Source organism: Carcharodon carcharias, chromosome 3 (genome assembly GCF_017639515.1).
Source record: "Carcharodon carcharias isolate sCarCar2 chromosome 3, sCarCar2.pri, whole genome shotgun sequence".
Classification (NCBI taxonomy): domain Eukaryota; kingdom Metazoa; phylum Chordata; class Chondrichthyes; order Lamniformes; family Lamnidae; genus Carcharodon; species Carcharodon carcharias.
In genome coordinates, this window is record NC_054469.1 from 107,213,355 (window position 1) to 107,229,276 (window position 15,922).

Consider the following 15,922-nt stretch of genomic DNA (forward strand, 5'->3'; position numbering starts at 1 on the left):
GTCCAAGCAGCCAGGGTCAGCTCTGGCGTCATTGACAGTTGGCACTCAGACTCTAACACCCCTGAAGTCCACGGTTGGGGGGGTGGAGGATGACCAGCCCTTAATGCTTTAAAACACTGACCCATGCCAAAATGGTACTCACCCTTCCTGAGTGCAGCAGATCATTCAACTGTTTCCGGCACTGCACCCATGCATGGCTGCTCACCAGCGGTGCCACCTCCTCCCATTCCCTCTTGGTGAGGTGTGGTGGCCTCCTCCTCACATCTCTGGGGACAAGGGTGTCCCTCCTGGTAGCCACCTCCTCCAGCAGGATGGCAAGGCACTCATCCAAAAAGCAGGGGGTCCAGGTGCCCACCTGACCTGCCCTCCCGCCTGGCATCTCCAGCCACACTCGACTCCATGACTTCAATGTTGAAGATGCAGAGGAGACAGACGTTCAGGGGCTGCTTGGGCGGTTTTTAAACCGGCCGCCGTGTCACATTAGACCCGGCAGCCGACTGGCACCCGCCCCCGCTTGGCCCTTCCCGACCAGTGAAGAGCCAGGCTTCACACTGGGCAGGCTTTAATTGGCCCACCAGTGTGAAATCGTGGTCAGGCACTGATCGCGGGCAGCGGACCGTTTCCCGGTCGTTCCCGGGCCTACCCAATGGCCTCAAAATCCTGCCCTATATTACTAAAACAAGTTAGAAATAAACTGGGAAAAAAATGCTGGAAAATCTCAGCAGGTCTGACAGCATCTGTGGAGAGAAAGACAGAATTAACATTTCAAGTCCATATGACTGTCCTTCAGAGCTGAAAGGATGTAGAAATGTGGTGAAATATATACTGTTTAATGGGGACGGGAAGGTGAAGCTGGATAGAAGGCCAGCGATAGGTGGAGGCAAAGGAGAGATTGCAAAAGGTGTCATAAACAAAAAGGTCAAAGGGCTGTTAATAGTGGTGGTTCTGGCTAAAGGAGGTGCTAATGGTGACATTAAGTGTGGGAAGCAGAATGTGATAATGGCCAGAGCAGGGTAAGCACTCTGGAAAGTCACAGATAGCCCTAGTCGGGGTGGGGTGGGGGGTGGGGAGGGTGATGGGAAGAAAGATCGAAAAGGCTAAAAGCTGGGGCAAAACAATGAATAAAAATGGAAATAGAAAATAATAATAATGAAAATAAGCGGGGTGAAAAAATAAATAAAAATTTAAAAATAAAATGAATAAGAAAAAAGGGAGGGATCAAAAAGGGGTGAGGATGGAGGAGAGAGTTCATTGTCTGAAGTCATTGAACTCAATATTAAGTCCAGAAGGCTGTAAAGTGCCTAATTGGAAGATGAGGTGCTGTTCCTCCAGTTTGCGTTGAGCTTCACTGGAACAATGCAGCAAGCCAAGGATGGACATGTGGACATGAGAGCAGGGTGGAATGTTGAAATGGCAAGCGACAGGGAGGTCTGGGTCATGCTTGTGGACAGACCGAAGGTGTTCCGCAAAGCGGTCACCCAGTCTGCGATTGGTCTCTCCAATGTAGAGGAGACCGCATTGGGAGCAACGAGTACAGTAGACTAAATTGAAGGAGGTGCAAGTGAAGAGCTGGGCCCTTGGATGGTGAAGAGTGAGGGAGTAAAGGGGCAGGTGTTGCACCTTCTGCGATTGCACAGGAGGGTGCTGTGGGAGGGTGTTGGAGGTGTTGGAGGAGTATTAACAACCCTTTGACCTTTTGTTTATGACATATTTCGCAATCTCTCCTTTGCCTCCTCCTATCACTGGCCTATCCAGTTTCACCTGTTCCGCCCCCATTAAACAGTATATATTTCACCACATTTCTATTTCTCTTTAGCTCTGAAGGAGAATCATATGGACTCAAAACATTAACTCTTTCTCTCCACAGATGCTGTCAGACCTGCTGAGTTTTTCCAGCATTTTTTGTTTTTGTTTCAGATTTCCAGCATCAGCAGTATTTTGCCTTTATCTACAAATAAATTATACTGACATCAGACAAGCCTAGTAACTGCTGAGTCAAAAAGACTGTTGCAATGCTAATCTAATCTCACTTCTGGGGCGGAATTTTCTGTGCCCACTGGCATTGGGTGTGTTCAGTGGCATGAATGGACAATATGGCAAGAAGGCATGAAATCAGTTTGCAAACATCCACACTGCCCATCAAAGGCAGACCGCGTTTCCCGCCATCGGACTTCGGGAACCTCATTGTAATACATCTGCATATCATTATAAGCCCAGCCCTCTGGAATCATCCCCCCATGCTGGATGGGCCCCCCACTTCAGCGTGATTGCACGCCGACGTGCTTCACAACAGCACATATAAGGTGTGCACATGGCGGGCTGCACTTCACTCGGGACTTCAAGGATTATTTGCCAACCTTCCTTTGGGGAGCATTCACAGTCATCAGTGCCAGGCTTCACAGACAGCATCACATCACTTTTATGGGGGATGATGGGCAGCTCTATCTACCAGACCAGCCATAAGACATGGGTGGCTTTTCAATGGCTGCAGGGCTAGGGCTTACTTGGGGAAGTGGGAGAAGTGGCCTCAGACGAGGGAAGAGGCTGCAGGGTGAGGGCTTTACTGGGGAAAGAGGGCATCCCAGGGTATGTGTGGGGGCAAATGTTGATCTGTGGAAGTGGCTTCAAGAGGGTGAGGTTTGAGGAGGCAGTCTCCAGAGGGGATGAGGCCAGATGGAGATGTGAGGGTATGTGTGAGGGAATGGGTGGTGAGGTCCTTTGAGCTGGCAGTGAGTGTGTGAGTTTATAGTGATGAGATGGTTGCCTTACTCTGGGAGCATGAATGAGATCATTTATCCTCTATCTGCACTGGTCATTACAAGATTATGTCTCCGGGCATCATGTCCAATAGAGGCAAAGACAGTAAAGGTCTTGGTAAAAGTGGCACCAACCAGCACCGAAAGTCCTCCAAAGATAATATCCAGGGAATCACTAAACCCGTCATTCGCCGACTTGCTCGACATAGAGGTGTTAAACGCATCTCCGGCCTCATTTAAGAGGAAATCCGTGAGGCTCTCAAGGTGTTCTTGGAAAATATCATCCGGGACTCGGTCACCTACACAGAACACGCTAAACACAAGATTGTTACCGCGTGGATGTGGCCTATGCCCTGAAGCACCAAGGGCAAAATCTGTATGGGTCCGGTGGTTGAGGACTGCTAACAAAAACATCTCTATCTGCATTTGATGGTCAGCCTCTTCTGTGCAGCATTGGCACTGATCACCACTGCCATTGCCTATCAAGTAAGAGTGGTAGTGTTGCCTCCCCTCCTGTGGTTAGAGCAGGGGTACAGGACACCACAGTGGGCCTCCAAGGCATCAAAAAGTCAATTGAAGGATGCATCACTAAACCTGGGGGCTGCAGTCTTCTTACCTTTCTGGGCCATGTCTTCTTTGCAGCAGTCCTGGGCTAGAAGCACTGAGAGGTGTGCATGCAGCTGTACTTTAAATATGGCGCTCAGCGTGATGAAGCGGCAAGATGATGGTGGGTGAATTGGAGCCTGCCCACCTGCCATCAAAACGGCGTGTTTCCCAGGAATACATAATCAATGCAGCAGGATTGGGACGATACAGCATGAGAAGGTGCCATTGCAGCCAACGGGTAAAACATTTTTTCGCCTGCTACTGCACTTTGTGTAAATCTGGGAAGATTCCACCACTGGTGTCATTGCATATGAGTTATGCAATCTTTTGAAAACATCTTCTGATATCAGTCTTTACTTCTATAAAGTTATCAAAGTTATCTTTCAATATTTATCATTAAGTTTAATTTGTTTATTAAACTGTAATCATTAACCACATTTCAGTTAACACTTTTATTAAGTGACTACTTAGCTGAAATTTCACCTCTGCAGGCAGTGGCACATCAATAGTACTGGAAGAAATATCCTATGATCCTTTATGTTGCCTCTACAAGTCGGCATGATTTTTCAAATAATATTCTTTGAATGCATGGAATTTGCTCCATTTAATAAATTGAGTAAATTACTCTACCCTGGGGCTTCCAGTGCGGTGTAATTCACCCAACTTATAAGACATGCTCTAATGCATTCAAGCAATATACATTGATACATGCAGTCATTTGAAAATATTTATCCTGGAATTAATTTAAAGAAGGGTAGTAAGCACCCTGATTTTTAAAAATGTATGAAAGATAGTGGCATATTTTATTGGGGAGTTTACTGCTAAACTCTAGTAAGTTACACTTCTACAAAATATACAATACTTATCATATATTATTGCAGGTTTAATGCCTTACCCTGTATATTCTCTTGCGTACAGCTTTGCTACTCACTCCCACAATGAAATGAGTATCATTCTGTTCAATGTTTAACTCAATGAAAAGTTAACTGAGAGGTGTAACAATTGTAAAAATAGAAATAAAAGATAAAATAAAAATTTAAAAAATTCCTAATATCACTTCAGCTACCTTTTCATTGTGCGGAAGGAGCTCTGCTGTGACCCTCCGACGCCCTCCCTCACCCTCATCCTCCACCCCACCCCCACCATCATCCTGCCACCAGGGAAATGGCCTGAAGGTGAGATTGAGCCAGGTAATTGGCACACAGGCTGGAGCACAAAATTCCATGCCCAACTGTCTTCGTGCCTACCACCTTTGTGGCCTGAAAATTTACCCCTTTGTCTCTGTTTCTTTTTTATCCCTCTTCATTATAGAATAAGAAAGGCTCAGAAATTATGCCATGGGATCTTTTCCATCCACGCAAGCAAGCAAATGGGGCCTCGGTTAATGCCTCACCTGAAAGGCAGCACCTTCAACAGTGCAGCACTCACACAACTGCAATGGAGTGTCAGCCTTGATTTTGAAGAACAGAGGAGTTCTTCCCAGTGTCCTGGCCAATATTTATCTGTCTATCAACAAATTCAAAAAACAGATTGTTCGTTCATTTTCACATTGTTATTTGTGGGAGCTTGCTATGGCTGTCACTTTTCCTACATTATAACAGTGACTACACTTCAAAAAGTACTGCATTAACTATAAGATACTTAAGGATGTCTGGTAGTTATGAAAAGAGCGATATAAACGCAAGTCTTTCTTTCCTTTCTCAGAATGTTTAGGATTTCCTTCCTCTTGCTATGATAAACTTTCACAGATGCCAATACCTCATATAAAAGAGCATACCTCATGAATCTCGACAGTAGAAACAAGCTGTGTGACTGTATGCAGGGCATTATTGACCCAAGCATATGCATTTTCCAACACAAGCCATGGATAATAGTTAGGAAATGGAGGCCTTGATTTATGTATTCAAGCTCTGGAGTGGGACCTGAGCCTGGAATCTTGTGACTCAGAGGGAAGAACGCTACACATGTCTTGATCGTCTTATGTAGCACTTAATACCAATTCAGATGATGAATATATTGATAATTGAAGTGGTATAGTTATATTTCATAAAAGATAGCTGTTCCAAATCATTGCTGATCTGATGAATCTTTTTCCTGGTTTTTGACTTGGCAGACAAATACTAATACATTAATCCAATTGTGTTTACTGTATGAAAACTTAATAATAAGAATCCATCAGTTCTTTGTAAAGTTGTTACCAATCTTCTCTCTCTTCTGTGCTGACAGGTGAGGAATGATCTGACCAGTGAGCTGGAGAAAGCAGACATTCAAATCGCCGACACTGAGAGTTTCTCTAATGATCCTTGTCTGAGTGTCAGAAAGCTTAGGGTAAGTAAAGGAAAATATTAACAGTAAGCTAAGAAAAGAATGCAAACTCTAAAAACAGATTTTTGTAGCATTTCCACCATCTTTTATTAAGTTGTGAAGGAGTAATTGGCAGAATACCGTTTGTTTACCTGTGAAATGTTTATTCCAATTTAACATAGGCTAAAGTGATGGAAGTTCCTCTCTCTCATCATTTTTGAGATTTTGTTAACAACGTGAACATAGCATTTAATCAGGCAAGAGGGTGGCAGTGGGGATTCAGCTGCTTTCCCACTTCCACCATGATTGAGTCCGTGGCAGGAAGGCCCATGGATGGCCTTCCTGCCCCATTGCCAATTGAGGCCCTTAAGTGGGTAATTAATGAGCACTTAAGCACCTCATCCTGCCGCTGCTAATATTGATGCAGTGGCAGGCGGGGTGGGGATCACCATGCTAAGAACCATCCTACCCTTTCTGCCAACTCTCCTGCCACGGGACCCCCACCCTGTGAACTGCCCCTGCCCCACCACCCAGCTGTTTAATACATTGGCTGGCAGATCTTAGCAGGCGGGACTTCTGTCCCCGAGGTAGCCCGTTAGTAGCTGGCAAGTTAAGTGTCTGAGTGGCACTTAACTTAGCCAATCTTTCAGAAAAGAGGCAATGCGGGACTCCTGCCTACTCTCCAGCCAGTGGCTCCTTTAGATCCAGCCCATTGGCTTTGCTTCTCTCTCCACAGATGCTGCCAGAGCTGCTGAGTATTTCCAGCACTTTCTGTTTTTATTTCGGATTTCCAGCATCCATGGTATTTTGCCGGATGTCAGGTGTATGTGGCATTAGGATCAGTCATGATGCCTCCTGTCATCAAGAAATCTACCAGCCCTGTCCAAGCTCACCCATCAAGAATGGCCATTTGGATGAGGCAACAAACAGATGCTTGTACCTTTGGGTCCTGCCCTAGAGGGAGAAGGGGGAGGAGGAGAGTAGAAAGTTGATGAGAAAAAGGAAATACATTGGTCCTGAATTTCCTTGCCATCTTCGGCTTATACTTTTATTGCACTAATAAGATTAAGAAAACTTGTGATGGACGTAGAATGCTGTTGGTGCCATTTCTGAGTTAGATGCAGGTTTCCTTGATCTTTTTGGCAGCTTTAATGAAAGGCCCAGTGGAGTGGGGATTGTGGCCTGGATTGTGAAAAAGAGTAGGCTTGGACTGAAATGTATTGCGACTTTGGAACACGCAGTTTTGCTGTCATGGTTGTTCAAGCCACAGTCTTGATTAGTGCTTGTACATCAGTGGTCTGCTACAATATGCTGCGAGCTTTGGACTGGGAGAGAGGTGCTGCTTTGGGAGAGGAGGAAGCTGAATAGTGAGGCAAAAGAGTGTCAAAGGAAATGGGCTTGGCACCTGCCGTGAGCAAGGAAAAGCTCACATTTCATTAGGGAAGAATCGGGTCTGTACTGACATTGAGCAGGGGAACTCTCACTCCTGGTGACTGAGTGTGCTGCAATGTAGGGCTGGGAAAGCATAGGAGAGTTGATGAGCATGATGCCAGGTACTGATATACAGGTCCAGGAATGGAGGTGGCAACAGGGCAAAGAAACATGGTAAGTGGCAGATGTGGGGCCTGAACCAAAGGGAGCGGGTACTCATTAAAGCTACATTGAGGAAGGGAATACGGCTATGTCCTCAGAGGGTAGAAAGAGCACAGTTGATGCTGGAGCGCTTCAGATGGTCCTGCTAGGAAGGGATGGGGCTGAATTACATTGCGTAGCAGATTCATGGATAAGGGTGCAGGGAACTATCATGTTCAAAATATGGTAAATATGTTCTTTCAACCATCTGGTGTCACAAGGTTACTCATGGTAGAATCTGGTACATGATGCCAAGTGACTAACGCAGACGTATCTGCAGCATTGGAGACTCACTGCAGCAAAAATACAACCTTACAATATTACAAAGACAGGCACAGGATTTATAAATAACTAAAACCATCACGGGAACCATTCTATGCAAGTTATTCATCAAAGCAGTCTTTGGCTGTGATTTTCCAGTCCCAACAGTGGCAAGTTTAGTGGTGGGTGGCAGGGAAAAACAGCAGGAGCTGAAAAATCAGTTCCCCACCAGCGTTGAAACGATGATCCAGGGTGTGGATCTTCACCACAGGATCTTCCAGGATGTGGATCTTCACCACAGGACCTTCCAGGATGTGGATCTTCACACTGCAGGAACTTCCAGGATGTGGATCTTCACCACAGGAACTTCCATGGTATGAATCTTCACCACAGGAACTTCCAGGATGTGGATCTTCACACTGCAGATGGTCAGCTGCATGAGATACTTCTGGGTGGCGATAGTCTGTGCTGGGGGGGTGAGGGGGGGCAGGGAGTGTGGGGGGGGATGTAATTAGAGAGCGAGGAGAGGAACAATGAGGTGGGAAGGCCTAGAAGGGGGGAGTGGAGGTTGGGGGTGATATGGGACAGTGACGGGGTTGCAGAATGGGAGAGGTGGATTTGAGTGGGAGGGCGGGAAGGGCCTTGGTGGAATGCGGAGTGTGCAGGTGTGAAAGGGCATGGGGAGGTGTGCAGGTGTGAACAGGCATGCGCGTGTGTGCAGGTTTGAATGGGCATGGGGGGAAGAGGGGAAAGGGGTTCAGAGAGTGTCAGCCGATGAGTCTGGGAGTGGCATACTGAGGGTTGTTGATAGGAAGGGATTGTGAGCATTAAAGGGGGCAGTGGGAGCTGGGAGGTGGGAGGTCTTGCAATGACACGTGAAGGGACATTGAAGGTTGTTGGAAGGGACACAGAAGTAAAAATGGATTCTGGGGGTAGGCAGGATGAGGGAAAACATGTATATTATTATGGGGTAGGCTCTTCAGGAGGTAGGGAACATGGATATTCACCTGCATGGGATGGAGGATGATGAGGGAGGGTTGTAGGGCGACTGTGGGAAGGTCTAAGGTCGTACCGGGAGGGTGAATGGTTATGGGGCGAAGGGTTTGGTTCAGAGGGAGAAGTTAGAAGGGGTTGGATTCCTATCTATCTTTCCTAATTGTTGGACAATTATCCAGAGCCTCGAGGTGGAGATCTTGAGATGCTGCATGGCAGTTGGCTCAGTGGTGATGGGCAGAGTGACAGGTTAGCTCAACAACTGAAGGGGAGCCCCAACATGTAGAACTGACAAGGCATTTCAACAGATGAGTCTGTAAAGTGCAAAGGCTTCTTGCACATGGCTCGCAAGGGCCCTGACAAAGATCCTTGCCCCCCCCTGCACATGCATGATTCCGCAAGACATAGACCTAGCCTAGAGTGTCCCCCTGAAGATGGGGCTGAGGGGGTGGGGGGCGGGTGCGAACAGGCTTAATGATTATCAATCACAATTAAACCACATCAGGCACATGAAAGTGCAAGTTTACTCTATTTACAGAAGTGTAAAAGCATTAACAATCATAATGCACCCGTACAACCGCATGTTAAATCATATTTTCTTAATCGTGCATTCCCTACCAGTTCTTCTAGGTGCTCCCCCGACATCTGCAGCAGGGGTGGAGGCAGCCTGCTGACCAGTTTGCCCTGTTGTCTTGGATGACCTTGGCCAGTGTCCTCTGTGGACCCAGGGATTGGCTTACTTTGACTGTCCTGCTGTGTGGGATCATTGGCGCACCCATTAGCAAATGTTGAAAGGTCTGTTTTATTTTTAAATATTAAAAGATATCCATGGGGAGAATTTTTTTCCCTGTCGAGCGGGCCGGTTGAGACTGGGCTTAGGCAGGCGTGGAGCCGATCGCTGCTCAGCGCGACCTGTGCGGGCAGGAAGAGGGGGGAGAGTCAGGGCCTGCGTTCTATCGCCCATGCATGCGAAAGAGTACAGCAATCTCCCTGAGACACAGAGCTGCCTCAGGAAGATTAATATCAAAATGAAACATTGAAAAAAGAAAAAAGAAAATTATTCAGTCATTTCCCCTCATGTGACAGTGTCACATGAGCTGGAACATATTTATGAATTTTCATGAAAATTTTTATTGTATTAATAAAACCTTCATGAAACCTCATCCCGCCTGTGGATGAGGTTTAATGAACAATGTGAAGGCTGCCTGGGCTCTTCACCTACCCACCAACATTAAGGTTGGACAGGCAGCTATGCTAACTATTAAAATTGATATTCAAATGGCCTTAATAGGCCTTTAACAGTTCGGTGGGCATGCAGCCAACTCTGGTGCATGCCTGCTGAACTAAAGATCGGAGTGACATGCAGTGACATTGGGATGCACGCCCTAAGTCACCGCATGTCATTTTACATGTCGGTGTGTGGGGCCCACCCCCACACTCCAACCAGAAGATTCTGCCCCATGGATAAGGAATAGATTCCACAGTGTAGTAATTATGGTTTTATTTAGTTTGTAATTATCATTAAGAATAATACTTGTAAGGAAGATCACATGACCTGTAGTACCCAATAGGAGATTAGCTCGGGCTACCTCAGAGTCAGTGTAGAGATAGAGTTGGAGTTGAAAGCACTGCTGCTGAGTATATTGTAAATAAACTTAATGTTTCCACCCAAGAAGTATCTGCAGATCAACTCGATCATTAATAGTACAACTTGGCCACCCTCCAACAAACTGATGATGAGGATAAAACAGTGATTGTGAGTAGCAATCTCAATTAGAATTGAAGAAGTTATCCCCTCTCAAAATGCCACAATTTGCGAGCATTGATCCTTTTGAACCAGTCATACATGATTGGTCTCAATACACAGAATGCCTCACGTTCTTTTTTCAAGCAAATGAGATTATGGGGGAAGAGGAGAGGTGAGCAATCCTCTTGAGTACTTGTGGGAGCAAAAAGTTTGATGGCACCCAGTGCCCCAGATCTGAAGAATTTCAATGAGTTGATGGACCTCGTGAAGGGTCATTTTCAACCAAAGCCCTCAGTTGCGAAGTAAAGATTCAGGTTAAATTCATGAAATAAAGCCCTGGATGAGACAATTGCATGCTACATGGCAAATCTGAAGCAGTTAACGGAACACTTGGTATGACCCTGGACGACATGCTCAAAGATCATTTAGTGTGTGGTGTGAAAGAGGACACTATTTAGAAAAGATTATCAGCGGAAGTGAATCTGGATTTCAAGAAGATGCTAGAGATAGTGCTGGCCATGGAAAGCACAGTGAGAGATTCAAAAGCAATACAGGGTGCGCAAAATGGTGCTGTCCTCCTCATCGGACAGGAAACCTCAGCCAAAAGGGGTGCGATAAAGTAAGACTCTGCCAAGAAGCGGGAAATAGCCCCCGCTAACCAAAGAATAAAGAAAAATAACTTACCAGCGAAATCAAAAAATAATTTTAATAGAGGTGGAAATAATCAGTCTTTTAACAATTGGTGGTTTAAAAAAATCGAATGCTGCTATTGTTATAGAAATGGACATATTATAAGGCAATGCATGGCAAGGTTCAAGCAGTAAATAGCAAACTTGTTAGAATGAAAGTGGACCTGGGAGCTTCCACTACATTAATTGGGGTACATACCCTCAGACATTTGAATAATGGTGAACATCAATTAAGTTTAGAAGAAACAGACACTGAACTAAAAATATATATGGGTGAAGACATTCAAGTAAAAGGCATAAGCAGAGTAACTGTCCAATATGGAAGCCAATTGGAAATGCTACACTTGATGGTGGTAGCAGGTCCTGGGGCGAAATTGGTTAAAGGAGATTAAGTCAGAATGGGCTGAAATTTTCCAGTTGAGAACAAATGGGCTATCAGAGCTACTTAGAAAGTACACCACCGTCTTCAAGGACAAACTGGGGAAAATCCAGGGCCTGCAGGCCAAGATTCATGTGGATCAGGAAGCAACCCCTCATTTCATGAAGGCGAGATAGATGCCATATGCCCTGTGAGAAAAAGTCAACATTGAGGTTAACAGACTAGAGAAACTGGGGGTTATATAATCTGTTCAGTTCTCAGGATGGGCAGCACCCATAGTCCCCATCCTTAAACCCGACCAAAGCGTCTGAATTTGTGGAGACTACAAACTGACGGTTAATAAAGTAGCCAAACTGGACAGGAACCCCATTCTAAAAATTGAAGACCTGTATGCCAAGCTGGCAGGAGGGACAATGTACACAAAGCTTGACATGAGTCATGCTTATCAACAGTTGGTGTTGGACAATGTCTCCTGGGAATTTGTCACAATTAATACGCACAAAGGGTTGTACCAATATACATGATTGCCTTTCAGTATCTCCTCCACTTGTGCCATCTTTCAGAGAACAATGGAAAGCTTACCGGAGGGACTGCCCCAAGTTCTAGTCTATTTAGATGATGTATTGGTGACAGGATTCACTGAAAAAGAGCATGTGGCAAACTTAAAAGTTTTAAAATATTTCTTGCAACCTGGAGTGTGTTTAAAAATAGAAAAGTGCACATTCCAAATGAGGGAGGTAATCTATTTGGGTCACTGGGGAAATTCACAGTGCTTCCACCTAGTTGAGGAGAAAGTGAGAGCCATAAGAGAGGCACCTGCACAAAGAACACCTCAGAGCTCAAATTATTCCTCAGAATGATCAACTATTACGGGTGGTTCTTACTCAAGTTGTCTACAGTGCTGGCCCCCCTGCATTCTCTACTCAAAAAGAACCAACGTTGGTCTTGGGAGGTGCCCAGATGGAAGCTTTCATAAAGTTGAAACAATTGTTGCCCCCGTCCAATCTATTAGTGCATTATCACCAGACAAAAGAATTGGTGCTGACATGTGATGCATCTCCCTATGGAGTGAGAGCAATGCTCTCTCATTGGATGAACGACAGCATGGAATGGCCAATAGGTTACGTATCAAGAACGCTCACCACAGCGGAAAAGGGATACTCACAGATAGAAAAAGAAGGCCTGTCCATCATCTTTGGTGTCAAGAAATTTCACCAGAATGTAAACGGCCACCATTTTACAATCGTTTAAGACCACAAACTATTTCTAGGATTGTTTAGTGAGGGCAAGGCTATACCACCCATATCTTCAGCAAGAATACAACGATGGGCCTTAATTCTGGCAGCTTACCAATACGCTTTTGTATATAGGCTTGGAAATAAAATCACAAACACCGATGTCCTTAGTTGTTTACCTTTACAAGAAAGTGATGAGCACGTCCCAGTTCCACAGGAACTTGTTTTACTGTTAAATTGTTTAGGTTCCTCGCTGGTATGTGCTTGACAGATCAGAGACTGGACAAGTCGGGCCCAATCCTATCTCAAGTATGAGAACAAGTGCTCCATGATTGGTCACATGAGCCTGTATCTGACTAAATGAAACCGTACTTCAACAGAAGACATGAAATAACCAGCAAGGATGGCATCTTATTATGTGGAGCACGAGTGATAGCGCCTCCAAAGGGAAGGGAGCCACTTTTAATTGAACTACACTGTGTCCATCCAGAAATTTCCCAAATGAAGACCATAGCACACAACTATCTATGGTGGCCTGGAATGGATGGCGAAATAGAGAGTTCAGTAAAGCACTGTGTGCAATGTCAGCAACTGCAAAAGTTGCCAGTGACACCTCCATTACACCCATAGGAGTTGCTGTGTAGACCCTGGGTGCAGTTATACTTTGGCTACGTTGGACCTTTCCTGGGATCAATGTGAAGTCACCAACGTTGGTCACTATAAGTGAGAAACTAATTCAGAGTTTTGCCATTCACAGACTACCAAAAGTAGCCGTTTCCAATAATAGCATGGCATTTACGAAAGCTGGTTTGTCAATCTCAACAGTATCATTCTTGTGAAAACTGCACCATAACACCCTTCCTCAAATGGACTGGCCAAAAGGGCAGTTTCAACATTCAAGGCAGGCATGAAAAAACTAACTGACGATTCCTTGGCAACCAAGCTAGCACGCTTTCTTTTTCATTACAGGACTACCCTTCACACAACAACAGGTGTCACATCTGCGGAGTTATTGTTGAAACACTGTCTCAAGATGAGACTGAGCTTAATAATGCTGAATTTAGAGGGAAACGAGTCAAGGAAGTCAGAAAACAAGACACAACTGGCATAGGTGCAAGAGGAAATTTACCGTGGGAGAGTCGATATACGTGAAGAACCTTGGGGAAGGACCAAAGCGGTTACTGGGTGAAATAACTGTGGTGACTGGATCTTTATCTCACCACGTGGAGGTGGAAGGCCAGATCATCCATAAACATGTGGACCATTAAAGGAAGAGAGAGATGAATCACCAAGATTTGGTTCCACCAGTGATCATGACCAGGCCTGCATTTCCTGTTGAGGATACTCAACTCAGGACTTACATGTAAAAGTTGAGGATACAGAACTGTAAGTGCTCATCAAAACACCCGATGTTCAGGCGACTCCGGAAAAGGAGGTTCCTGACAAAGAATGTGAAGTTGTGGAGCTGCGAAATTCCACATGTACCAGGAAACCACCTGAAAGACTGAACTTGTAAATTCCTTTCCCAGTGTAAACATTATGTTGCCTTGAAAAAATATGTACTTGTAAATATAATATTTATAACCAAGTTAAAGGGAGAAGAATGTAGTGATTATGGTCTTATTTAGTTTGTAATGTACCTTTAAGTATAAAACTTGTAAGGAAGATCACATGACCTGTAGTAACTAATAGGAACATAGCTTGGGCTACCTCAGAGTCAGTGTAGAGATAGAGAAAGCACGCATGTTGTTGCTGCTGAGTATATTATAAATAAACTTAATGTTTCCACCCAAGAAGTGTCTGCAGATCAACTCTATCATTAATAGTACAACTTGGCCACCCTACAACACACAGTAACTTAAATCCAGAATGTTAAGTATCATTTGTTTCTGTCCTAAGATAATAAATAAAGATACAATTTTGTGTAAAAATAATGTGTATATTATCAAATGCACTCATCACATAAAGCTTGAGATTATATAAACTTACATACTCTAAGGATAGTTAAGTTGGTTTGAAATGATGAGGGATAGTAAAGTTAAGATTTCACTGCAGCAAATTATCATTTCATATACATATTCAATTAATCCTCATTATACAACACACAGATAATGCTGGTGTTCCAGCAATGGTGTAGCAAATTTCTTTGCAGCTTATTTCACTTGGTAACTTATGAATTATAAAATCATGAGAAGGAGTGATAACTAAAGCGCTAAATGCTAAATGTCACTTTCCCAAGCATGGGAAAGCTCCACTTACATAATTTATCAACTTTCCTTCAACAAGAACAGTATTAATATATGAATCTGTCAATAGTTTCTGTTTTTTTTTTCATTTACCATGCATGTGCAATTGGCCAATGAAAGATAATCTTCCTTCTCCCTAATTTTCTTGGACCACACCCTAACATGAGAAGAGTGGGTGACTTGGAGTTTCTTTACCACAACCTTTGCTGGTGGTGCTCATAAACCTGGAGATGTGGAATAAGAAAGATGTTTCCTATGTGTTTTTAGCAATAGAGGGATGGCAATAAAGCTGAGGTCTCCCCCAGCCCAGCCTACAGTGGACTTCTGCTTAAGAATACTAAGGTTCCCTGAGTATTGGGTTTAAGCATAGTGAAGCATACAGACCAGTCTCTAATGATAATGGGACAGCTGAACAAAAAGGACCATTGGGTGATAATTCATTCTGAGTGCCATCCAACATCTTGTTCATTAGTATAGGTTTCCTCGATTCTTTGGCAATAGCTACATACAGAGTGATCTGGTTTAGTGATGTTACAAACATGAAGTTTGTAAGATTGTTATGTTTTGGGACTGTCTTTGTAATTTAGGGTGAAACGGAGGAATAAAGGGGGTCATGTGACCTGTTGTGAATTCTGCTTGGCAACAAGCTTGAGTGGCATGGTTGTTAAAATGGTTAAAATGAGACCCAGGTTGTCTTACTGAGAAGGAAGTGCAAGATATTCACACTTGTAAACAATGTGGACAGTGGATAGACTGTTAGTTTCTAAGTCCCGGGGAGGTGTGTGGAATGCCAGGTTTTGTAAACAGCTGTACTTTAAACTGTATATTTAATTCCAAGTTAGAAAATATTTGGGGGTCTGGAGGATAGCTAATTAGCATTGCTACCTGGATACAAGGCCCATGTGATTAAGGTTGCCATGGAGATGTGCTTTGAGAGGGGAAGAACCCATAGGAAGCCACTATAGGATCGAGTTGCAGATTTTCTTCAAAATATCACTGAACCTCACTGACAGGATCAGAGTGAGAGAGAGCAGAGAGAGTTTGAGGTAACTGGTCCCTATTGTTTGCCATGCA

The 15,922-nt window shown here is 44.4% G+C and overlaps 1 protein-coding gene across 1 annotated transcript in view; it reads left to right on the forward strand.

Moving 5' to 3' along the window:
- gabbr2 (gamma-aminobutyric acid (GABA) B receptor, 2) overlaps positions 1 to 15,922 on the forward strand; it is a 969,806-nt gene that overhangs the window by 509,159 nt on the left and 444,725 nt on the right. The window contains exon 4 of the mRNA XM_041183971.1: positions 5,589 to 5,690. Coding sequence (XP_041039905.1) covers positions 5,589 to 5,690 — 102 coding nt within the window. The remainder of the gene's footprint in view (positions 1 to 5,588; positions 5,691 to 15,922) is intronic.